We start from the raw sequence: 25,178 nt of genomic DNA, 5'->3' as shown, positions 1-25,178 counted from the left end.
CGCATGTACCGGAATATCCCCTTGAATGGTGCACGGACAATCTGAAATACTTAGGAGTATGGATACATTGTGACCCCGAAGTAGTCATCTGCCAAAATTATGGAGCGGCCATATCGCACATGCAAGATCAGGTGTCCCGATGGAGGCTCCTCCCTTTATCTTTGGCGAACAGATTGGAACTCAAACATGGGGAGCTTCTCTACCTATTCATAAACATCCCCATCCCACTGACGCAGGCATTTTTTTACATCCCTCCAACCTTCCCTTACAACCTTAACATGGGCGGACAAGCATCCTATGATCAGCTGGCAGACACTTACACGTTCATACGCTCACAGAGGATTCAAAGCGTTGGATTTTTGTCTATATTACTTGCGCTCTCAAGCCGACTTTGCGCTCACCCCACACGCTATACGTCCCATACTGCTGTAGAGAACAACTAAGTCGATCCAACTCCCCTCACAGCAGTCCTTCCATATGACAGTTGGGCCATTAGACAGCATGGCAAACACTAGCTACACGTGCAGGGAAGACCCAACTGTAAGCCCCACCCTTGCCTCTACTACACCATCCTCCCTATCAGTCACAAAAGAACCAGGGGCGCTCACAACACTGAAGGAGGCAGGGCTGCATGATGGAGCCTTCATTACGCTTACAGAATTTGGGGGGGGAGCCAACTTGTACCCCCCTAAAAAGGTTTGTGTATTATAAATTAAGAGCAGCTCAAAGAGCCTTAAACACTTCCTTTTCACCTGCACTCTGCTCTTTGCAGTGTCTACTCACAGGTGCAGACCTCACAAACCTTATCACTAGACTGTATAACTCCTCCCAGACAGAACAGAATGGGTGTACGGACACAGCCAGAGAGAGATGGGGCGAGACATTAGACAGAGTGGGAATCCTGTTGTACCCTCTTGGGCAAGCTCACATCCAATTGTAATCTCAGGATTATACACTTCAAACACCTGCAGAAGGGCTACTGTTTCCCCCTTCAACTTTGCAAGTTCGGACTGAGAGCAGATGCATCCTGTAGACGCTGTAAGGTGGCAGAGGTGGATTTTCTTCACTTGGTGTGGGGCCCAGTAGTCCAATTTTGGGTACATGTCAAACAAATCTTTTTTTCCCCCCGGAGTTTTATATAACGTAAACTTGACCAAAATGTATTGGGTATCAGAGAACTTTACATGAGCACCAGTTGCTTACACAAGGATGAATTAATTTATGTTGGGCACCAGGGAGGTTAAGTGATTTGCCCAGAATCACAGGATGTTGAACATCACTGTCGAGACTTGAACCTTGTTCCCCAAATTTGAGATCGACCGCCCTAGCCGTTAGGCTACATACTCGCCCCTTATCGAAGATAGTGGAGCAGCGCGTAGACTGCTCCGCCCAAGGTCTACCTACTGGAACTTGTTAAATAACTTCAGTCCACGAATCACAAACTGGTAGCAATATCATTGCTGTTAGCTAAGCACAGAGTGTCTATGTGCTGGGATGAGAAGAGGGCACCAAAACACGCTTATTGGCTTCAAGATGCTGCATACTGTAAAACTCCACTTGAGACACATACCGTAAAATTGCATCCGCTCTCACGACCCAGAGTCTTTTGGGCCCCATATGTGTCTTGTCTCCTATCCTGCACTGCGGACTAAAGTGACTCGCAGAACTGTAACAATATGTATGTATATGGTGGAAGTTTTCGGGTGGAGATGGGAGCAAAAAAATATGATGCATATGAGAGTACTATGTTAAAGTTTCTTTCTGGGTCTTTCTTCTGAGACTGTGAAGTCATGTAAAAAAATTCAATGAACAAAAAAACACCATTTAGAAACAAACATTGGCAAAGTCAATAAGTCTAGCTTTGCAACCTACTGGCTTTGTTAATGCTTTTTAGCCAACTGCACAGCTTCTGCAGCAAAAAAAGATCGACAAACTAGGACAAATATAAGTAGTAGACAAATTAATGTAAAAAAGAAAGCCAAACAATGGTTAGCAATTGGCAGGCTTCAAGCTCCTCTATGGAGTTACTTAGCTTCGGTAACACTTTTTCTGGTTGATACAGTATCTGTCTCTGTATGACGTCACCTGAGCCATAAGAAGCCCTAGTTGGCGTGCGGACTTCAGAGACCGGCTTTAGACGCTGATCCAGTGCGGAGATCATTTTTTAGCTTGTTGATTAATTCTGCCCTACGACAAACCGTGCATAGTTTGGAAACCCTTTAGACACAAATCAAGATGCTGATCCCTCTCTATGACATAGGAGCCCGTGGGCCCATCACTTCAAGCATTCCCACCGGATCCTTATGGGTGGATGGAACTGTGTCTCCCATTATCCTGATGAAGACCCTACTGTAAGAACCTGAATCTCCTACACACACCCTTGGGGTCGAAACGTCGACGGCTTTACCGGTTTTCCATATATTGATAACAGTGACAGATTCACTGTATCACCAGAATATCATGTTTTTTTACATACGTTTAGCCTTGAAAGTGGCTGTATAGCCATTTATTGTTTTGAGGTATACATTGCACATTGCTCTTCCTTTCTCACCAACCTTCACTCTTGCACATTGTTGCATTCCCCCCTTGGAACACCTCTTCACGTTAATGCAGACGATTGTGCTGTTATGGAACATGATTATTATGTGTTCAACATTAATAAATGTTGATTATGATTTACTCAAAGGGGATGTTGAATCTCATGTTGAAGTAATTTTCTCTGTGACCACTTTCCTTTCGTATCGTCTGTGTGCGGACGTCAGTTCCGCCCATTTTTCTGTGCCTTCAAGGCAAAAGGGAGGCCCAACAACGTAATACAAGTATACACAAATACATACAGTATATATATATATATATATACATACATATATATAAATACATACATAAAAAGGAAAAGCCAAAAACCAAAGCAGTTCCTAGCAATAAACTGTATAGAATATAAAAGTCATATGACAAAAAAACAATGTCAAACAATCAGAAGTTTTTCGGTATTAGCAGGTGGACAACGGGGAGGCGGTGGATCAGTGAGGAATCCACAGGCAGATACTGAATCCACCAGAAAAAGCGTTATCCATCTTCTGATGGATACATATGCCTGTGGATTCCTCACCTTTTGAATTGAATTCCCAAGCTGTTCCTCTTACAGAGGAGGGTGTCCACCTACTTATACCAAAACATCTTGCAGCACAGAACATGCAAAATGGCCATCTCTCCTAACCTCAGAATCCAAGCAGTAAAATGCTTCGCAAAGGTGCTGAGGGAATCCCAAGTTGGCGCCTTACAGATGCCTACAAAAGAAACACCTCTAGCCAAAGCAGAAGAAGACTTCGCTCAGGTGGAATGAGCTGTAATACCTTCAGGGGGCTCCTTCTTGGCCAAGGTGTAGCAGATCTTGATGCACAAGATGATCCACATGGAAAGTGTTAGTTTGTGGACAGCTTTGCCCTACATTCTTCCCACAAACAGCTGATCATCCAGTCTTAGGTCCCTGGTTCTGTCCAGGTAGAAGCTGACAACCCTCTTAGGGTCCAGGCAGTGAGGTCTCTCCTCCTCCTCGGAGGGGTGAGGGGGAGGACAGAAAGTAGGTAAGGTGATAGATTGCCCCAGATGGAAAGCAGCCCTGGTCCTGAGAACCACCTTTTCTGCATGAATGGTTTAAAAACGGCAGCTTAGAACTAATAGCCTGAAGCTCACGTACCCTCCTGGCTGAGGTAATAGCAATCAGAACAAGCATTTACAATGCAATAGGTTTGGCAAATGCGAGTTTTGGAACTATTGCCATCGTAAATGGCAATACCTTTTATAAAAAAATTCAAAGGCATTGCCATTCACAATACCAAAAGCAAATCCCATTGTATTGCAGAGTGCGGTGTTTGTGAAGCAGGCGCCACGCTTATTAAAGTTTTTTTTTTTTTTTTTTTAAAGAGTGCGGTGTTCCTGAAGCGGGCGGGGCTCAGGACCGCTAGTTTGTGGCGGCGGACAGCAGTGGGTGATTATGGTGAGGGGGGCCCTGTGCTTGAGGCTGCCTGCCGACTATAGGGCTGGGGGAGTAGCACGCAGACAGTGGCAGCAAGCGCCTGCTGAGCTGCTTTTACCACACAATCAGGAGCTGCACCAAAACCAGCCAAGATAAAAAAAAACACACACACAAAAAGAAAACTGGCATTACAGCAGCGACTGGCTGGAAAGAAGGCATAAAACAGAGGGAACATGCCTGCATATCTGACTCTGCCAGAGCGAGCCCCCACCTCTCTAAGGGAAGCGCACCTCCATCCTTAGCTGCGAACTACGTCTGTGTCACTGAGTGAAATTCTGACCGGCCCTGGCTCGAGTTCACCGCACTTTGCATTCTGGGACTTGTAGTTTCGTTTTATCACTGTATTTAAGGCATTTAAAGCTTTCAGCAACTAAAGTGCTACAAGATTATTAACAAGTAAGATAAAATGTTTGTTTATCACACGGCACACATCAATGTCGGAAACCACACGCATGCACTCTTCACTAATGATATACTATATATAGTGTTTTGAAAGTATTTGGATATGTAATTGGTAGTTGGGCTGCTGTTTCAACTGAAATCTGCATGTCTACTTTATTATACGGTTAGATTTAACATGCTACACGCTCTGGTGTTATTTGTCTTGGTTGCACTTCACAGTTCTGGGTTACATGGATGCGCAAAACATATTCTTTACACAGGGCGCGATCTATAATTGTTTTAGCATTTTTTAACCAGATCCGGAATCACTTGGGATATTTGACACATTCTTTCACGATCATAACACTGACAGATTCAACACTTAGGGAGACATGACGACAGACCCGGCCGCCACACTGACTAGTTTAAAGTTATTTTAAAAAAATTTAGGTGGGTGAGCCGCGCCCTGCAAAAGAAAATAGGGAGACATGACGGGGGGTAAAACACGGAGTGTGTAGGGAGACATGACGTCAGACACCAATGATAAACCCTAGGATTAACCGGCAGCTGGGGTGGGCGGAGAATTAAACAGGCAGCCTGTTTGTGGTGGTGGGAGGGAGAGCACCCGGGGAGATGGCGGTTTGAAGCAGGAAGCACTGCGTTTGATTAAAGTTATTTGATAAAAATTGGAGGTGAGCGTGCCGTGCCCGGCAACGTAAAATCAAATCAAATGCAGCTAAAGGATTCTCCCTTTCTCTCGTGCGCCGCGGAGAGCCCCTGCTGCCAAGCATTACATATGTATAGGAAAGCGGGTGCCATGCTGAAACAGAGTGGCGCCCCGTACATAAAACATGTGTGCGTGCCTGCAAGTGAAGCGGACGTCACATTAAATAAGACAAGAACACATTCATTTGTGAACAAGTAGCTCGCACATCACGCCTGTGTGGGCACAATCATAGCTCCTCCCACGGCCTATTGGTGTCTATCACGCGCTTGGTGCGCGTAATAGACACCAATAAGCCATGGGAGGAGCTATGCGCGTGCTTCGGGCCAATTGCGAGCAGTCTTTTACAATAAGACGCACGCAAAGCCCAATGGGGGAGCTGAAAAGGAAATGCACACGCACGAGCATGTGCGATTCCTAGTTCAGCTCACATTCCCCATTTTTACCTACTAAAGCTCACGCGACTTGCGTGAGCATTGCTGCGCAGTGCAACGCAGGTCGCGAGACCTAAAAACCGTCTTGAAAGTAAGAAGTCTCAACGGACAACAATAAAGAGGCTCAAAAGGAGACCCCATCAGAAATCTCAGTACTAAATTCAAATCCCACTGAGGCATAATGATGGGAGTGGAAGGAAACTTATTGGTGAGGCCCTTACTAAACTTCATAACAATGTGGGACGGCTGGTCTGGCAAACCGAGGAAAGGTCTGGCAAACCGAGGAAAGCAGAGAGGGCAGGCAAGTAACCCTTTACCATAGCCATAGAACATCAGTTAAATGGGCCTTCAAAGGATCAATGGACCTTTCTCCACACCATTTCACAAACTTGGACCACCAAAAGGAATGAACAGATTTGGTGGAGTGTCTCCTGGATGATAAAATAACATCCACCACATCCGGTGGGAGAGAGAAAGAACTCAGGTTGCCCCGGTCCATTTCCAGGCATGAAGAAGCAGGCTCTGGAGGTGGGGATGTGGAACCTGCCCCTGCGACTGCGAGAAGAGGTCTGCCCTGAGAGGGAGACGGAGCGGAGGGTGCAAAGACAGGTAAAGAAGATCTGTGTACAACACCCTTCTTGACCAATACAGAGCGATCAATAATGACTTGGGCCGGGTCTTGGGGCATCTTCCTCAGAACCCAAGGAATCAAGGGTATGGGAGGAAACGCGTAAAGGAGTTGCAAGCTCCAATCAAATGTAAACGTGTCCCCTAAAGCTCCCCGCAACGGCTACTGTAGACTGCAGAACGACGAACAGTAGGCATTCTCATGAGTGGCAAACAGGTCCAATCGAGGAATCCCCCGCATCCGGAAGATGTGATGGACCACCTCCGGATGAAGCCGCCACTCGTGATCGGTCGAGTATTGCCGACAGACTGTCCGCATGCACATTTAGAACCCCGGCCAGATGATTTGCAAATACACAAATCTGATGTCCCCAGGACCAGAGTCGCAGAGCCTCTCTGCAGAGACGATAGGACCCTACATGTCCCAGTTTGTTTATGTACCTCATCGCGGTAGTGTTGTTCGTCAGGACTTGAACTGACCGACCGCAAAAGGAGAGAAGAAAGGCCTTGAGAGCCAAATGTATTGCCCGTAATTCCTGAAGGTTGATGTGAAGCAACCTGTAGGAGAGTAGGATCTGCTGCTTATAGTTAACCCCACTTTGTGCTGATGTTTCACTGTTTTTCGACTTTAGTCTGGCTGGGGCCCAGCTATCCAGGACTCTAGACTAGCTGCTGCCTCTCTAAAATGATTGCTTGTACTTTAGGTATACCACAGATTGGATTCTGGGGTACCCTTACAAGTCTCTAGTATATGGTATCCTACATACCGAGAGTATAGATACCCCAGAGGCCTCTCAGGGGCTGCAGCATCTATTATGCCACCCCGGAGAGACCACTCAAAATGACAACACAGGTCTGCTACAGCAGCCAGTGTAAGGTGGTGTATGCATCCCTTATTTAGATATAGGTTCCCTATATCTACCTTATATCACTGCACATATAAACCTATCAGTCCCCCCTATGGCAGGCCTTATCAATCCTGAAGGCAGGGTGCTGGGGTTTGTGTGAGAGGGTGCCCATGCATGAGCAGGGCCCCTCAGCAGCCTTCAGAATCTATTATCCAGGGTTGTTCTGTGATGCAGCCAGACCATATACTCTTAAGTGCATTATAACTTCGCTGTAAATGCTAACTCTGGAATGGTTCCAAGGAAACATGTTGTGTCTGGTGTCAAACACCTTGGAATCATACCTCCCCGCCAGTCCTTGCGGGGAGGTAGGATTCCACCGTCCTAGAGGGAGAAACATGGCACCACCAGTATACCCGACCAGCTTAACACAACCCTGGCATCACAAAATGGATGCTGCCACCACAGACACAAGTCCGGCCTCCTGCTCCTGGAAGAAAATCCGGCAGGGGAGGCCTGGACAATAGGTTTCCTGTCAGAGGGAGGTGTAACCACATCCCAGACAAGCTTTATTGTATTGGGGCTGGGTAGTGCACTCCAAAAGTGCTTTGATGTCTGCACTGGGGGCACATTTGGTGTCCCTGTGCATAGTCCAGCTCAAACCAATTGCAAGAGCTACCAGCCCCTGCTCTGGCACGAAACTGGACAAAAGATATGGGTGTAACTACCCCTCTATCCTGACCCTCTCATAGGTGGGTCCCCCGAGTTTGTCCCACCTGTTCCTTGGGTATAAAGTAGGAATCCCTTCAGATTTAAGTGGACGAAACTCTGATACATAATTCTGGAATATCGACGATCTACAAGGCGCTAGATAACTGAAGAATCTCCCTTTGAGTAAAGGAGTTACTCCCCTGCTTGGCAGGCACCAAAGACGCATCTAACCGGTTTGCATCTCTGAAGCTACCGCAGACTCCGAAGAATTTGCAACACAGGAGGTGGGTTCCCAGACTTTCCAGAGGCTGACCTGAGCACCCAGCAAAGCTGAGACCCGCAGCCCTCGTGGGGACCTTGGAACCAGAACCCTTGGACTCCATGCACACTTGCAAGTGCATATGCTTCTTGACGATCCTTGAGGCTGTGCTTTGGGCTACTTGTAGTCAAAGCCCAGAGCATCGTTTCCACCGAAGATTACTGGCCTACACTCACCGAGTGCTTCGAGGGCTAGAATTGTGTGATTCCTCTCGAGGTCCCTTCGCGATCCCTGGTTCGTCGACTAGTGGATCCCTGTGAAGGTAACTAAGTTTAGTTGGGCTTCCCTGGTTGCTTCAGACCTGCCCTGACTCTCCATCCCTTGGGGAGTCCCCTGGACCTTGCTGGTCCACACCGAAGCATCTTTTCTCTTTCTGTGTGGGATGCTGTTGCCACGGCTTGTTGTGTTCAATCCGAGCACCGACACTGCAGCACTCGACATCCTTTGTGGGACAGCTCAAATACAGTTCCTGGTTATCGTTGACGCCTCCTGGTCCTCGTGACTGCAGAGTCAAGCTTCACCTCTTTGCACCTGAAGCACCCAACATCAGTGGGCATTTGTCTATCGTGCCCCTGGTCACTGGCAGTGACCCAGACTCTGTCCCCTCTGTTTTCAGGTTCTTCACAACGATTCCCGACACCGTTTGACACCTATGCACCCGGCTTCCCTAAGTGAGGTAATTCTAGTACTCTGGTGCTCCTGTGGGTGTTGGCCCTAGAACCCCTGAAGTCTACAGGGGTTTGGCTCAAAGTCCTCTCCTGTGTGTTTTATCTTTAAAATTCCAATCGCGACTTTCCTCATAGAATCCTACACCGCTCGCGGCGGCGTTCTCACACTGCACATGTCCCCCGTGGGACTCCTGTGTCACTACCTTGGGTTGTTCCTTGGGGTACCAGCGATTCTACGTGCTCTAGGCCCTGTGTCTAGTCAAGTTGTGGTTCTTATTCCACTTTCTTAATATATGGTTTGGTCTCCCCCTGGGGCCCATTGTATATTGTGCTATTTACTGAATTTCTAACGTATTGATATTGTGTATCTTGTTCTCTAATCTCATAAAGAGATTAGTAGAGAGTGGTTAGTAATAAATACATATATTTTATATATACCTTGTTCTCCCTTAATTTGGTCATTCAAGAGGTTATAATCAGGTAAACCAAGCTGCTTTACACTCCTTCAAGATTTAGCCTGAAGGCTTCTCTCCATTGCTACCACTAGGATAGCTTTCAATAAAGGTTGTCTTAAATCTTCATTAATAAGGGTTGTTTGGACTGGTGGAAGATGCCCAATAGAACTAGTGAACAGCATATGCCATGCCAACTTCTCACACAACCTATCCTCTGGAGACCAAAGACCTTTGATCTCCAGATCCCCCAGATGAGCACCCCACCCTAGAGGGGAGGCATCCGTGATTACTGTGGCCGTTTCCACGAACCCGTGGAAATGGTAGAAGAAACGAGAGACTTTGAGGAATACGCTAGGGATTCAACCCCTAATAAATTTACAAACCGGATCAAATGTTGAAAATTACTGTGTATATAATGAGGAAGTTACAGAACACATAACATTGTAAATAGCCTTGAAAAAGCCCTGGCGCAATTCGCCACAGGGGCGAAACACGTGTCGGCTGTCTACGTTTTTATCCACACAAATAAAGAGCAATTTTTCTATAAAGCCCGGACTCTTTTGATTCTATTCATACAAAAAAGGATTGAGCCCAAGGACACCAAGATGTAACGTCTAACACACTCATCATCCCTTTCAAATACAGTAGTGTCCAGTACTGCCCCTATGAACAGGCTGTGCTGAGAGGGAACCTGGTGAGATCTGGGTACATTTATCAAAAACCCAAGTAGAACAACAGTTGCGTTGTTACTTGTAAGTAATGAGGCACCATCTCTGGCTTGCTTTAGGCAGCCAGTGGTCCAGATGGAATCCCTGACCTTCTGAGATGTGCTGCCACGACTGCCATCACCTTCGTGAAGAGCTGAGGTGTGGAAGTGAAACCGAATGGAAGGACCGCAACCTGGTAGTGCGGAGACTCTACCGTATGATCTGGCACAGGCTAATAACAAGACAAATAAAAAAACATGGTAAACAAGACAATGGAATTCTGGCAAAAAAGGTGGTAGAGTGGCTGATCTATGAAGAGACAGCTGTGTGCATTCAAGGCAGCAGGAGTGCCTGAGTGAGAGATTGCATGCAGGTGTTGAAAGAATGTAACGCGAACTACTACAAAACCTTCCAAAATAAGCACTCAAGGCAAGTGAAGTGGAGAGATGTGATAAGAGCACAGGCATCCATAGGAGAAAGCTGCAAGTAGGAAGTCAAAAACGCACACACACAGGGGTGAGTGAATCAACCTCCCAAACCATGAATCACAAGGACAGGCTGTCACCTGGTGTCAGAAACCGTGAGAGCTGAAGGGGAAGTGGCGGTTGACCCAAGGGTACAAGTGGCCAAGTGTGGAAAACATAGAGAGAAAGATTCATGGGCGGAGTGGGCTTAAAGCTTTTTGGGATATGCTTGCCAGCAGCAAGCAAGCAGCCCGCTAGAGGTGAAGGCCTCCAGGAGGTGAGGATCATTGGGGGAAGTAGGGGGGAGGGGTGCAAAGCCTAAAGAAAAGGAATCAGCCAGAAAGCATTATACACATGAGGCAGGAAAATGCAAATGCTACTTACCAGTATGCATCTGTTCTTGGCATGTAGGGCTGCTGACATTCATATCTGTGCATAGTCCGCCACCTAGTGTTGGGTCCGGATGATTGCACATTGTTGTCCTGGAAGAGTCTTCGAAGTATCACGAGATAGGTGGCTCCTCCCCTGGACTACAGTGCGCATGGGCATCGCCTCCATCCCCAGATTGTTTTTAGCCATAGGCAGAGATGGAGTGAAGAAGTGAATGATGACCATGCTATGAGCATATGTTTGTATATGAATACATACTGCAGCTGCTACAGGCGCCGGGGAGGAGGGTGGGCGATATGAATGTCAGCAGCCCTACATGCCAAGAACAGATGCATACTGGTAAGTAGCATTTGCAGTTCGAGGCATGTGGGCTGCTGAATTCATATCTGTGCATAGAATACATAGCAGTCCCTCCATTAGCGGCGGCCGCCCGTGCCAGCTGCAGCAGTCTGAAAAAGCGTTTTTAGAACAGCCTGACCAACAGCTGCCTGTTTTGAATGCACGTCTACACAGTAGTGCTTAGTGAAAGTATGAGTGGTAGACCATGTGGCTGCTCTACAGATGTCTTCTAAGGGAATGTTACCTAAGAACGCCATAGAGGCCCCCAACTTCCTAGTGGAGTGGGCCCTCGGTGGTATAGTGAGAGTGCGCTTTGCTTTAGCGTAGCAGATCTGAATGCACTTTACTATCCATCTAGCTATTCCTGCTTTGGAGATTGCATTTCCCTTGTGTTGTGTGGCAAAAGCAACAAAAAGTTGTTTGGTTTTGCGGAAGTCTTTTGTCCTGTCCACATAATACATCAAGGCCCTCTTCACATCAAGGGTGTGGAGCATCCGCTCCGCCAGCGTCTCTGGGTTTTGGAAGAACACCGGCAATTCAATAGTTTGGTTTATGTGAAACTGCGAGACCACTTTGGGTAAGAACTTAGGGTTAGTGCGGAGCACCACCCTGTTGGCATGTACCTGGAAGAAAGGTTCTTGGATGGTGAGCGCCTGCAGTTCGCTAACCCTCCGTAGCGATGTGATTGCTACCAAGAACGCCACCTTCCAGGTCAGAAACTGCAGCTCGCAAGAGTGTAGTGGCTCAAAGGGAGGACCCATCAGCCTTGTAAGAACTACATTGAGGTTCCATTCCGGAGCTGGTGGAGTCCTTGGTGGAATGACTCTTTTGAGTCCTTCCAGAAAAGCCTTGATAGCAGGGACCTTAAAGAGTGACAGGTGTTGCCTATTTTGGAGGTATGCTGCCATAGCCGACAGGTGAATGCGGATGGAAGAGTAAGCTTGATTACACCGATACAGGTGAAAGAGGTAACATATGATGTTTTGAATGGAAGCGTCTAGCGGGTCAATGCAGTGCTCCACGCAGTAGACGACAAACCTCTTCCATTTAGCCGCATAACAAGCTCTAGTAGTGGGCTTTCTCGCCTCCCGAATGATGTCCATGCAATCGGGAGGAAGATTGAGGTAGCCCAACTCTAGGACTTCAGGAGCCAGATCGCCAGGTTGAGCTGTTGCGGATCTGGGTGCTGAATGTCGCCATGGCTCTGCGTCAAAAGGCTGGGAGTGAGATGAAGCCTTTGATGCGGTACCACGGAGAGTTCCAGAAACGTGGTGTACCATGGTTGGCGAGCCCACGTTGGAGCAACCAGGATGAGCGTCATCGAGTGTTGCCTGAGCTTGCGTGCCACCAGCGGTATCAGAGGTGCTGGGGGAAAAGCGTACGCAAATCTGCCTGACCAGTTCATCCACATCGCATTGCCCTGTGATTGGGGGTGTGGGAACCTGGCGGCGAAGCTTTGGCATTTTGCGTTCTCCTTTGTGGCGAACAGGTCTATCTCTGGATGACCCCACCTTTGGAAGTACGGTTGGAGTACTGATGGATGTAACTCCCACTCGTGCATCTGATGGCTGTGTCTGCTGAGCAGATCCGCCATCTGGTTGTCCTTGCCTGGGAGATGTTCTGCCATGAGGAAGATGTTCCTCTGAATGGCCCACTTCCACATGCTCTGAGCCAGATGAGACAGCTGTGGAGAGTGTGTTCCCCCCTTCTTCTGAATGTAGTACATGGCCGTCATGTTGTCCGTCCGGATCAACACGACCTTGTTGCACAGATGTACTTTGAACGCCTTTAAGGCCATGAAGATTGCCATCAGTTCCAACACATTGATGTGCATCTTCCTTTGCTGAAGTGTCCATAGTCCCTGCACCGTGTAATGGAGTACATGCGCTCCCCATCCCTGGAGAGAGGCGTCCGTTGTCAGGATGATCTGTGGGACAGGCTCTTGGAATGGTCGGCCCTTGCAAAGGTTTTGTGGATTCCACCAATGCAGAGAGTTGTACGCCCGACCGCTCACCAACACTAGGTCTGTCAGTTGCCCATGAGCCTGAGTCCACTGACGTGCCAGGCACTCCTGAAGCGGACGCATATGTAGCCTCGCGTGCGGGACAATGGAGATGCAGGAGGCCATCATGCCTATCAACTGCATGAACACCCTCGCTGGAAGCGAGGTTTGGGGTCTGAATCGTTGGATCAGCGCCTGGATACTGGCGATTCTCACTGAACTCGGCTGCGCAGTGGCTGCCAGAGTGTCGATTGTCGCGCCCAGATACTGTCGCACGTGGGCGGGCTGGAGATGGGACTTTGGGTAGTTCAGAGAGAATCCCAGATCGTGCAGGAGGTGAATGGTGCGTGACACGTGGTCTACGCACTGCTGTTCCGTCTTTGCCTGAATAAGCCAGTCGTCTAGGTATGGAAAGACATGGACGTGCTGGCGACGGAGATGCGCTGCTACAGTCGCTAGGCATTTGGTGAAAACTCTCGGTGCCGTGGTGACCCCGAACGGCAGGACTCTGAACTGGTAATGCTGGTCTAAGATCTTGAATCTGAGATACTTTCTGTGTGAAGGATGCAGGGGAATATGGAAATAGGCATCCTTCAGATCCAGCGTTGCTAGGAAGTCCCCCCGTTGAAGCAGGGGAAGCACCTGCTGCAATGTGAGCATATGGAAGTGCTCTGAGTTGATGTACCAGTTCAGGGGCCTGAGGTCCAGGATCGGCCTGAGTGATCCGTCCTTTTTGGGGATTAGAAAATACAGGGAGTAAACCCCTGTTCCCCGTTCTTGCAATGGAACGAGCTCTATCGCCCCTTTTTGCAGCATGACCAGTACTTCTTGCTGCAACAAGGTCAAGTGCTCGTCGGACATAGCACGGCTTCTTGGCGGTATGTCCGGTGGAATGGACGTAAGTTCTAGACAGTACCCGTACTGGATAAGAGACCTCACCCACCTGTCCGTGGTGATGGACCTCTACGCCGGCAGGAACTGCTGGAGTCTCCCCCCGACAGGTGTCGTGTGATCGGGGGGAAGTGACAAGACGTCACTGCTTGTTGGAGGTGGTGGACCTGGAGGCATTGTTTCCACGTCCCCTGCCTTTGATATTATTGCCTCTGTAGCCACCCCTGCCCTTGTTGTTGTTATACGAGGACTGGGTGTTACCCTTGTAGTATTGCGTGGACTGGGATGCCTGGCCTCTTGAGGTGCCTCTTGAATTGGAGCGGCGAAAGGAACCACCCCGAAACTGCTGACTTTGTAAAGCCCCCATAGACTTGGCAGTTTCGGTATCTTTCTTCATTTTTTCTAGGGAGGCATCCACCTCAGGGCCGAACAGATGGTCAGGATTCACTGTTTGACCCAGTATTGTGGTTTGTATGTCGGGTTTGAACCCAGAAATTCGAAGCCAGGCATGGCGTCTAAGTAACACGCTTGTATTGATAGCCCTGGAGGCAGTGTCTGCCACATCTAGGGCACATTTGATGGATGCATTAGTAATGAGTTTACCCTCCTGAATGAGCATCTCCCCCGCCTCCTTGTATTGGTCAGGCAAGTGTTGCAGGATGGCCTCTAATGTGTCATAATGGGCCCTATCATAACGTGCAAGCAGGGCTTGAGTGTTAGAGATCCTCCAGATGTTCGCTGCCTGTGCAGCAATGCGTTTGCCTGATGCCTCAAAGATTTTTGACTCTTTGTCTGGGGGAGGAGCATCACCAGTAGTCTGCGAATTCGCCCTCTTTCGAGCGTTGGACACCACCAGGGAGTCCAATGGCAAATGTCCCTTAATATACGTGGGATCCGTGGGCGCCGCCTTATACTTCCTGTCGATGCGAGGATTGACCACCCGCGCCCGGGTGGGCTCCTTGAATACCTCCTGTGCATGCTTCAGCACCCCTTTGAGCATCGGTAGCGTCTTGACTTGCTTTTCGGCTACCGAGAAGGTGTCGACTAAGAAGTCCGCATCCACAGGGTCTGAGTGCAGTTCGACGTCATGGTTCGCTGCAGCTCTCTCTATTAATGCATTAAACGCCGCCGAGTCCTCTGTCGGGGACGTCTTCGCGGCGAAAAGTTGAGTGTCCTGGCCTGACTGCGGGTCGTCCGTGTCGCCTCCTGCTGTCCAGGGCACCTGCTCCTCTTCCGGATCCGAGTACGCAGGATAGTTGTACTCGTCGTCCTCCTCGTCCACATCAGGCACTGGGGAATGGGCCGGCGAGTGTTCCATGGCTTGTGGAGACAGAGGTTCCATCAGAGCCGAAGAGTCCGCAGAGAACTTTTTGTTCTTAAGTGGAATCCTAAAAGGTTCCAATGGCGGCTCCGACGTAATCTTTCGTTTGAGGAGCGACAATTTTCCGGTGTTGGCGTCGATGGTCACCTCACGACGTCCCTCCACCGCGAGCGGTTGGAGCCGAAGCTTCGACACCACCAAGGCAGCCTTCGGCGTCAATACTTCCTGAGAGTGTCCGCTCTGCTTAGGCGCGAAGGCCTTCGGCGTCGACTTGGGAGGAAGGGTAAAACGAATTGGCGTTTGTTCCTTGGCAGGCTTCGGCGTGGGCCTAGGCACTACAGTGTCCTGGCTGGGAACAACAGTGGACTGTTGGATCCGCTTTAAGGATTCTCCCACCTTCTTTGTAAGGGATGCCGAGGGCTGAACCGTCGCGAGCGACTCTTCGTCTCCGAGAGTCCGGTCGCCGGTAGGCCTCTTCTTCGGTGCCGACGCCCCATGGCCTGGCGCACCATCAGCGTGACGCTTCTTCGAAGCCGTTTTCGGGTCCGCGACCCCTTTCGGTGCCGACGCAGCCGCGTCGGATGCCTTCACCTTCGGCGCCGACCCAGAGGGCTTCGAGTCGGCCATTTTGGCGCGGCTCTTGTGGTCGGCCATTTTGGCATGGCTCTTCGAGTCGGCCATTTTGGGTTTCGTGGAAGTTGACGCCTCCAGAACCTTCTTCACCAACGCCACTTTCGGTTTCGGTTTCGCATCCGAGGGTGCGGGACCAGTTGGCTTCACTTTCGTTTTTTTGTTAGAAATGTCCGTGACCGGGCCCGGAGGCGGGGACGTAGGACTCATAGTAAGATCTTGGGTAAGGCCCGAAGGCGATCCCTCGACCTGGGCCGTATGACGGGGGGTAACCCCGGAGTCTGGTTGGGGATGCTCTTCCTCTGAGCTATCTCCCATCGTGGCACAAATCAGTTCGTCGTCCCCTACCTCACCGGAGACTTCGTCGCAGGCCTCCTCATCCGCGTCGTAGGTCTCTTCCTCGGACGCGGGGCCTGAGTCCGACTCTTGTACGTCGTCCTCTTCCTCGACCGATTCTTGAAAGATGTCATCAGGTGGGGGCGCCGAAGCCGACAACTGTGCCTGGAGTCGATTAGCCCGGCGAATCTTCAAAGTTTTCTTACTCCTAAACTTTGAACACGCCATGCAGGTGTCTTCACGGTGATCCGGTGACAAGCATGTGTTGCACACGGGGTGCACGTCGAGGTGCGAATATTTTGAGTGACACAGCGGACACTTCTTGAATGGAGTCCGCTCCATAGCAAATGTGGTAGTGTAGGCCCGTCCGCGTCGAAGCACGTGGAAGGGCAGTAGGAGATTGGAGCTGAGAGTCAGTAAGAAAACCCGAACGCAACTATACCGACGCCCAGCCTAAAGACCTTTTGGTCTCAAGTAAAATCGAACAACTATCGGTTCCGAAGGAGGGAACCGAAAACACATCCGAACCCTATGGCGGAAAAAAACAATCTGGGGATGGAGGCAATGCCCATGCGCACTGTAGTCCAGGGGAGGAGCCACCTATCTCGTGATACTTCGAAGACTCTTCCAGGACAACAATGTGCAATCATCCGGACCCAACACTAGGTGGCGGACTATGCACAGATATGAATTCAGCAGCCCACATGCCTCGAACATAAAACACAGCAAGATGGTGACAAGCCCCGCGCCCCACTCTATAAGCTAAGTGCAATAGCGAGGATGTGCACTGCTTTGCAAAATGTAGGAGTGGTTCTTCAAGAAACTAAAAGGTGCTTTGGAAAAGAGGAAGCTGCTGTTGTGGACTGACAGGGCAAGATGAGAGCGGGAACACTGAAGCTACACGGGGGAGGGGAAGAACTCTGAAGCATCTCCAGAGTGGACCAGAAATCAAGCTTGGGTCGGAGGGGGACGCATTAGCAACAAGGAAGCTGGGGATACATTATCGAGGGCAAGGGTAGAGAGAAGCAATGGGGAGAGGCACACAGGTGAACACAAGAATGGGGGTGGTTCGAAACAGTTGGGTGACAGAGCAGCATGATGTGTGGGGGGAGGCGTGCATGGGGGAGATGGCTCTAAAACACGCCCTCTCATTGAGTTCTTCACACAAAAGAACACATTATCGCTTGAAAAGCAAGCAGAGGAATCTGAGATTCCAGACAATCCTAAAATTGCAAAGAGACAAAGGTTCAGGGAAGGGACAAACAAGATTGACAAGCTGGTACACAAGTAAGAAGCAAGCATTTGAGACTGACAAACAACGCAAACCAATGGTAAGCATATGGCGGTCTCCAAGACCATCTACCTTCTTCATAAGCCACAATATCACTCAAACACAGAGCATGCGCAGTCTAAAAGGCTTGACCTAAAAACTTAACAATGCAGCTTTTAGGTGGGGTCATCAGGAGGAAATCTCTTCTATCTGAAAAGAACATTGGATGCTTAGCCCCGCTTAATAAAGCCTGATTGATTGTCTGCAAGGCTCAGATTGGAAAACTGCATGTGCCTGAACCACATGACCTCTGGGCAATGTCATTTGGACAGATGAGACCAAAGTGAAGTTGCTTGTGTAAAACACATCATATTTCACAAAAATCAAACAGTGAGTATAACCACAAGAATCTCATTCCACTGTCATGGCAGTGGAGGGATTTTTGATTTGATTCCGACTTTCAGCTGCAAGTTTACAGAGTCCTGGGATGAGTCGTCACAAGTGCAGAGGAATATATATTTAATGAGTGAGTGGTACATATTCTGAAAAGGATTTAACTAAATGTGCCACTGTTATACTGCAAGTGCAAATGTACTATTTTTGTATGGAGTTTAAAAATCAAAATCCCAGAGGGCACTCATGCTAGAGGGCGTACATGCCACCATTCAACTACTTCTTTATTTATTATTGGCTTTTGTAAGGAGTTGGACGCTTACTGAGAGCACTACAAATTGATAATGGGGAATGTACATAGTTGTAGGAGGAGGAGAACTGAGCAAGTATGCTTTGGAATATAATAATTTCCAGCACTGTAATCTAGACGATGGAAATGTCCTTCAAACAGTACTCTATAAGGATCCGGCACCAGAGGGGTATCTATCCAGATTATGGCAATAAGATAGTGTCTGGAAGAACGTACACGTTATGTTTAAGTCTTCATTATATGCTAAGAGTAAAAATTAAGACTTTCATGTAATGCTGGAACATCTTATAGCATTTATCAATCCATATAAGTAGTGATTTGCCACCAAATCATTTAAATTGGTTAACCTTGGAGGTTTTGTTTCAACATTCTTTGACTGGAGGGGAGTGTCTGAAAAGTTTCAGCGGTCCGTCCATCATCTCCTTGTGTTTGCTTTCAACATTCTTTTTTCAACATTGAATATCAAGTGTTATATTTATTTAAAAAACAGCTTGAAATAATTTGTAAGTCTAAACACAAATTTTCATAAAGTTGTAATTGGTATCACACCCTTTCTTCTTCTGTTTTCAATTTCCTTTTCTCCTCTACTGCTGCTCTTCGCTGCTCTTCTTTCATCTTTTGTTCTTCCATCTTCCTCTGTCGTTCTTCCATTTGCTTTTCATATTGCAGTTTTGCTTTTTTCTCCTTTTCGATCATCTGAGATTCTTTGGCAGCTAGAAAAGAGAATATTCACAAATTAACTAAAAATATAGATTAAACTCCCCCAAGAAAGCTTTAATGACACACAGATACAAATCGCAAAAATACTGACAGAGGCACAGTACAACTAAAAGGAGGTTTAATAATGTCAAATAATGCATTTACCACTGATTATCTTACCATGCATTTCATTTAAGGTGTGTGTTATTTTATAAGTATTTACCTGAGGGCAAAAGACAAAGGAAAATGTAACTTACCCTGCAAACATGTTTGTGGCATGTAGTGCTGTAGATTCACATGCTCTGTATACTCCTGCCATCTAGTGTTGGGCTTGGATGCGTCCAAACCTGTTTTTCCTTGAGGAAGTCTTTCGAGTCACAAGGTATAGTGACTCCTCCTATGACTGGTAATGCGCCTGAGCATTGACTCCATAGTCAAGCTGTTTTCCTACATTTTTGGAGACAGAGCACTAAAATGCACAATGATTACCATGCAAGGATGAAGATATGAAGGTAAACTAAAAATATATCTGCAACAACCAAAGGTTTGCAGTGAGGAGGGCGGGCGCAAGTGAATCTACAGCACTACATGCCACAAACAGATGTTCACAGGTTAAGTAACATTTTCTGTTCGTGGCACATGTAGCTGTAAATACACATGTTCTGAACAGAATGTAAAGCACTTCTTCCCAAAATGGTGGCTAGCCAAAGGAGGTTGCAGAATATTGAAATCGTGCATGCAGTACAGCATGGCACACTTGAGCTTGATGGCCTCTTTCGACATCCACACAGTAGTGGTTAGTGAACATGTGTGGTGTGGACTGTTGGAAATTGTCCTTTTTGCAGGGTTATCCCCAAACGTTTTGCTTCTTCCTCCCTTATTCTTCCTGGCCTGTGGTTGTTGGCTACAGGACTCTGGGCACTTTACCACTGCTGATCAGTGCTAAAGTGCATATGTTCTCTGTTTAAATAGTTATTGTGATTGGTTATCCAGGATTGGCATATTTGTTTTACCAGTAGGTCCCTAGTAAAGTGCACTGAGTGTGCCAGGGCTGGTGATTTAACTGCTACTAGTGGGCCTGCAGCACTGATTGTGCCACTCATATGAGTAGCCCTAAAATGGAGTATCAGGCCTGCCACCGCAGTGCCTGTGTGCAGTTGCTAACTGCCATGCTGACCTGACCAGTGGCCAGGCCTAACCCTTACCTTTCTGTACACATTGGACACCCCTATGGAAGGCCCATGGTACCCCCTGGGCAGGGTGGAGTATATCTGAAAGGTAGAGCATGTACTAGTGTGGTTGACCTGCTCTGATAGTGAAATACTGCGAATTTCGTTTTCCAATCAGCACTGGGCTGAATAGCTCCATCTGCATTTTGAGTGGTGGGAGGGTGGGTCTCTGTCTCTCTCTCTCTGTGTCTCTCTCTCTCTGTCTCTCTCTCTCTCTGTGTCTCTCTCTCTCTCTCTCACACACACACACACACACACACACACACACACACACACACACAAAGGAAAGAAGCAGTCAGATAAACAAAGTGCTCCAGGACTGACCAGAACTGGTTTGGACAAGGCAAAGGTCTCTCTGTCTTCAGAGAACAAAGGAAATATTGGTAAATAAAGGAATACCCAGACCCCAGAACTTTAGATGATCCTGGAATCAAGAAGGAACCTCTGCCAAGGAGAAAATCTTGAAGATTGAAGATGAAGGACTGTCCTGCTGTGTGTTTGTGGGCTGACCTGCAGTTGCTATTCTGCCAAGGAGAGGGGAATGACTTTGCTGTTGCTGGGTCCCCTTGCTTCAAAAGATCTCCAAGGGCCTGAGGAGAGCTGGCCTCCTGTTAAGGAGTCCCAGGAACAAAAGGACTTCACCCGCAGCTTCCCCCTGAACTCTGCTGTGTGAGTTCTGACCTTCCTAGATTGCTTGATCCATTTGTGGGGCCCCTGGACGTTGTTTCCTGCTGTCTGGGGAGCTGGACAAGAAGAAAATCTACAATCTGCATGCATCGCTCGCTTGCGGAGAGCATTGTTGACAGTGCGAGAAGATTTTGCGTTGCAGTGAAGTGAAGCGCCTGTTGCCGCTGCAAGAACAGACGCATCGTTCGCTTGGGGAGCGCATCGTTCTGGTGCTGGAAGAATCTTGTCGCTGTGAATATCGTTGCAGAGCCTGTTGTCACTGGGAGAACCGTTGCACCGCTTGCTTGCGGACTGCAACCCGTTGCTGCGACCATCATCGCAGAGTCCAGCACCAACACATCGAGGGGCCGCCGCAGAGGAGGATCAACACTGTGCCGCGCATCGCAGCTGCACCGAAGATCGTCACCACCCTGAAGATAGTCGTATCGTGCCTGTGCGAGCCGCTTTCTACCGGAGAACCTGTACCCCAGAATCCATACAAGGTATCGCATCGCTCCCCATACAGACCGGATTTGACGCAACACTCCAATACATATATACACCTATATATGCATACGTGAAAACATATCTATGCAGCCTAAGATATTTCCATAATGGCCAAAATGCTGAAATTACATAGGTTTGTATAGTTGCACCTATACTCTCCCAACCCCTAAGGAAGAAAGAGAGCAACAAACATCCAGGGGATACTCATCAATAGTCATAATCTATGAATAGATTAGCACACCCATACCCAATGTCTCGCGGACGAGCAATCAAGTACACAGCAAAAACATGAATCAATATCACATTTATAATGCAGTTATGCTAACAAATTCCTCAAGGAGGCCTGCCCCACCTGGGCATTGGCCTGTGCATCTGAATATAGGCAGTAATGGCGGGTTAAGGTATGTACTGAAGGCCAGGTAGCCGCTTTACAAATCTCAGATATCGGAATGTTGTGTAGGAGAGCTGCTGTAGAAGCTTTCCCTCTAGTGGAATGTGCACGTGGTTTGCCCTGTTAGCTAACTGGTAAGACAGAGCTATACAGGAGAGGATCCATCTCGAGATAGACCTTTTTGAAGCTGACAGACCAGCATTAGTTATACCATAATTAACAAAGAGCCTGTCAAACTTCCCAAGTGGAAGAGTTCTAGTTAGGTAAAATTTCAAAACCCTCCGGAGATCTAGGGAGTGTAAAGACCTCTCCGTGGAAGTGGTTGGTTGAGAGAAGAAAGTAGGCAGAGTGATGGTCTGATTGATATGGAAATCCGAGACCACCTTAGGCAGGAAGCATGGATTTGTTCTTAGCACCACTCTATTGGCATGAAAAACTGTGTAAGGTTCCTTGCATCACAGGGCCTGGATCTCACTGACCCTGCGGGCTGAGGTGATGGCTACCAGAAAAGCAGCTTTCCAGGTAAAGTGCTGCAAAGATGCCTTATGAATAGGCCCAAAAGGAGCACCCATCAACTTGGTAAGTACGATGTTAAGCTCCCAGGGAGGAGAGGGGGACCTCACTGGTGGAAACACTTTCTTAAGCCCCTCTAAGAAATCTTTAACCACAGGCATGAGGAAGAATTAGACTTTCTATAGGCTGTGATTGCCGCTAAGTGAACCCTGATGAAGGGGTACTTCAGGCCTGACCTTGCCAAGTTCAATAAGTATGGGAGAATTACCTGCTCCTGACTTTGAATCGGATCAAGAGCATTGTCCATACACCAAATGTAAAATCTCTTCCACTTGAAAACATAAGACTTTCTGGTGGAGGGCCTCTTCGCTTCCCTCAGGATGTCCATACAGTCAGCCGAGAGCGAGAGGTCTAGGTGGACATACTGGATGACCTCAGGAGCCATGCCGTCAATCGAAGGGAAGAGAAATTGGGGTGAAACACCCTCCCCTCGTCCTTGGTCAGCAAGACTGGGCGGCGGGGCAGCTTACGGTGAAGAACCTGACAGCTGGAGGAGATCCGGGTACCACCACTGGCGTAGCCACTCCGGCGCTATCAGGATCATCCTGGTGTTGGTCCTGTAGAATTTCTGTATCACCGCCGGGATCCGAGGCAGTGGAGGAAAAGCGTACAGCAATGTCTGAGACCAGGTGATCAAAAGTGCTTTTCCCCGTGATCCCTGCTGGGGGAATCTGGACACGAAGACGGGCATTTCGCGTTTGCCGCATCTGCGAACAGGTTTAGGTCTGGCACTCCCCATTGCAGAAACACCTCCTGAGCGATGTCTTCGTTGAGCACCCAGTTGTGCGCTTCTACGAAGAATCTGCTTAGGCTGACCGCCTGAACATTCAGGATTCCTGAAAGGTGAACTGCAGCGATGGAGAGACCTCTTGCCAGAAGTCACCGCCAAATGGATTGAGCTTCCAGAGACAGAACTCGTGACCTGGTGCCTCCTTGTTTGTTCATCATTGTTGTGTTGTCCGTCTGAACTTGAATGTGGCTGGAGTGCAGAGACCGGTACAGGGACTTGAGCGCCAGATGGACAGCCCGTAGCTCCAAGAAACTTATATGATAGCTTCTTTCTGTCTCGGACCAGAGACCTTGTACCTGAAGCTGGTCCATATGAGCACCCCAGCCGTGCACTGAGGCATCTGTGACCATTGCCTGTGTTGGAGGCGACTGATGAAACGGAACTCCTTGCAGCAGGTGAGAACGTTTCATCCACCACCTGATGGAGTCTCTGGCAACTTGATGGAGAGAGACACTGTCTTCCCAGTGACCCGACCTCTGAGACCATTGGTCCTAGAGTACCTGCTGCAGAGGCACCCTTTGCAACAATGGAATGGTGGGATCATCGCCCCCATGAGCACAAAAGAGGATTGAGAGCAGGGGCCTAATCATTCCCCACTTGCTGACTTTCTGGCTGAGCTGCCTGAACAGCAGTGGGGCGGACATGAAGTTCCTTCAACCAGAGAGCTCTACAGCGAAAAACAAGGAGATTCACACCTGGATGAGATCACCTGCCCAGAACTGATTCACCCACGGATCACATATAATTGTACAGCCCAACACATAGAACTTTTAGGGTTGGTCTTAATGTCCGTCGCAGAGGTAGCCCTGGGGATTCTTCCTCTTGTCGCATCAACCGGCAAGTTACATAACGTTACCCCTTGCTCTCGGGATCCTGAACTCATTGGTGGTTCAGTGTCAGATTCAAGTGCTATCAAATCCCAATCGGGCCCGTGCACGGCCTCTAAATTCAACCACCCAATTGAGGAGGGAATAGCTAGAATGGCACAGGCACTGCCCCTAATGGGGAGCCCAATATGGGAGACCCCACCCCTCAGTCAAACCAGGAATTCACAGATCTAATTCTGGAAGGCAAAACGGCCATCGCAGATAAAATAAACAGGGTGGCCTTCACAGTGGCGCCACTAAGCCACAACATGGACAAGATAAGGCACCATGTAAAAGATTTGGGTCCTAGAGATGATGGCATGGAAGAGGTGCTGGGGGAAAACACTAGTCAACTGGCAGACCAAGGAAAGGCAACTACAGTCGCAGAAGGCCAAACAGTTAGAGATGCAACAATGTCCGCATATTTAGCCTACCTGAGGGGACGGAGAACAACCCCAGTGGAACAGTTCCTCGAATCTTGGCTCACCACGGTTTTACCTGGGCTAAGGGACGAGGGGAAGCTGCAGTGCTCCAGACCACCAAGCAGCAGAACCAAACCAGGGGCCCGGCACGAATGCAAATAGCTCGGATGCTATGATACAAAGACAAGGTGGGCATATCAACAGCGACGCAACAGCAGGGTAGCTTGAAGTATAATTGGAACAGGATTTCTTTCTACCCAGGCTACAGTGTAACCATCCAACAGAAAAGGAGGTCATTCGTGGAAGTTAAGTGGAAGGAATTAGTTACTTACCTGTACACTATAGTTCTCCAGTATTATCTTTCATAGATTCACATGCTTGTATCTTCCCCGTCGTCATGGTGGGAGTCTCACGGTAACAGAATGACCAAAGCAGTATCATAGAGAATAAAACTGCATAGAAAAGCCCATAGGGACTGTAGTATTTGGTAACCAGACCTCCTCATTGTTTGGTCCAAAAGTTAGCCAATCAGCATTGCTGCCCTGCCCTCACACTCCCCAGCAGAAGCTTCCTGCCTCAGATTTCCGTCCCCGAGTGAGAGACATGGATAAATACCGAGAAACAGGTTCTGCCTGAGAAACGGGGAGGTGGGCGGGCGCATGTGAATCTATGAAAGATAATACTGGAGAACTATAGTGTACAGGTAAGTAACTGATTCCTTCTCCAGTGATGCATCTTTCATAGATTCACATGCTTGTATCAGAGTAGTAAGTAGTGCTCAC

General features: G+C 48.5%; 1 protein-coding gene across 16 annotated transcripts in view; it reads right to left on the bottom strand.

Annotated features, from left to right (window-relative positions):
* The window catches only part of MAP7D3 (MAP7 domain containing 3), a 1,137,171-nt gene that overhangs the window by 875,337 nt on the left and 236,656 nt on the right, over positions 1 to 25,178 (bottom strand). For all 16 annotated transcript variants that reach the window (XM_086918652.1, XM_086918653.1, XM_086918658.1 and 13 more), the window contains exon 4: positions 18,803 to 18,966. In XM_086918652.1, coding sequence (XP_086774778.1) covers positions 18,803 to 18,966 — 164 coding nt within the window. The remainder of the gene's footprint in view (positions 1 to 18,802; positions 18,967 to 25,178) is intronic.

The sequence above is a fragment of the Lissotriton vulgaris genome, chromosome 4_1, assembly GCF_964263255.1.
Source record: "Lissotriton vulgaris chromosome 4_1, aLisVul1.2, whole genome shotgun sequence".
NCBI lineage: Eukaryota > Metazoa > Chordata > Amphibia > Caudata > Salamandridae > Lissotriton > Lissotriton vulgaris.
Note: the sequence above shows the minus strand (reverse complement) of the source record. Positions and strands in the feature narration are given on the sequence as shown.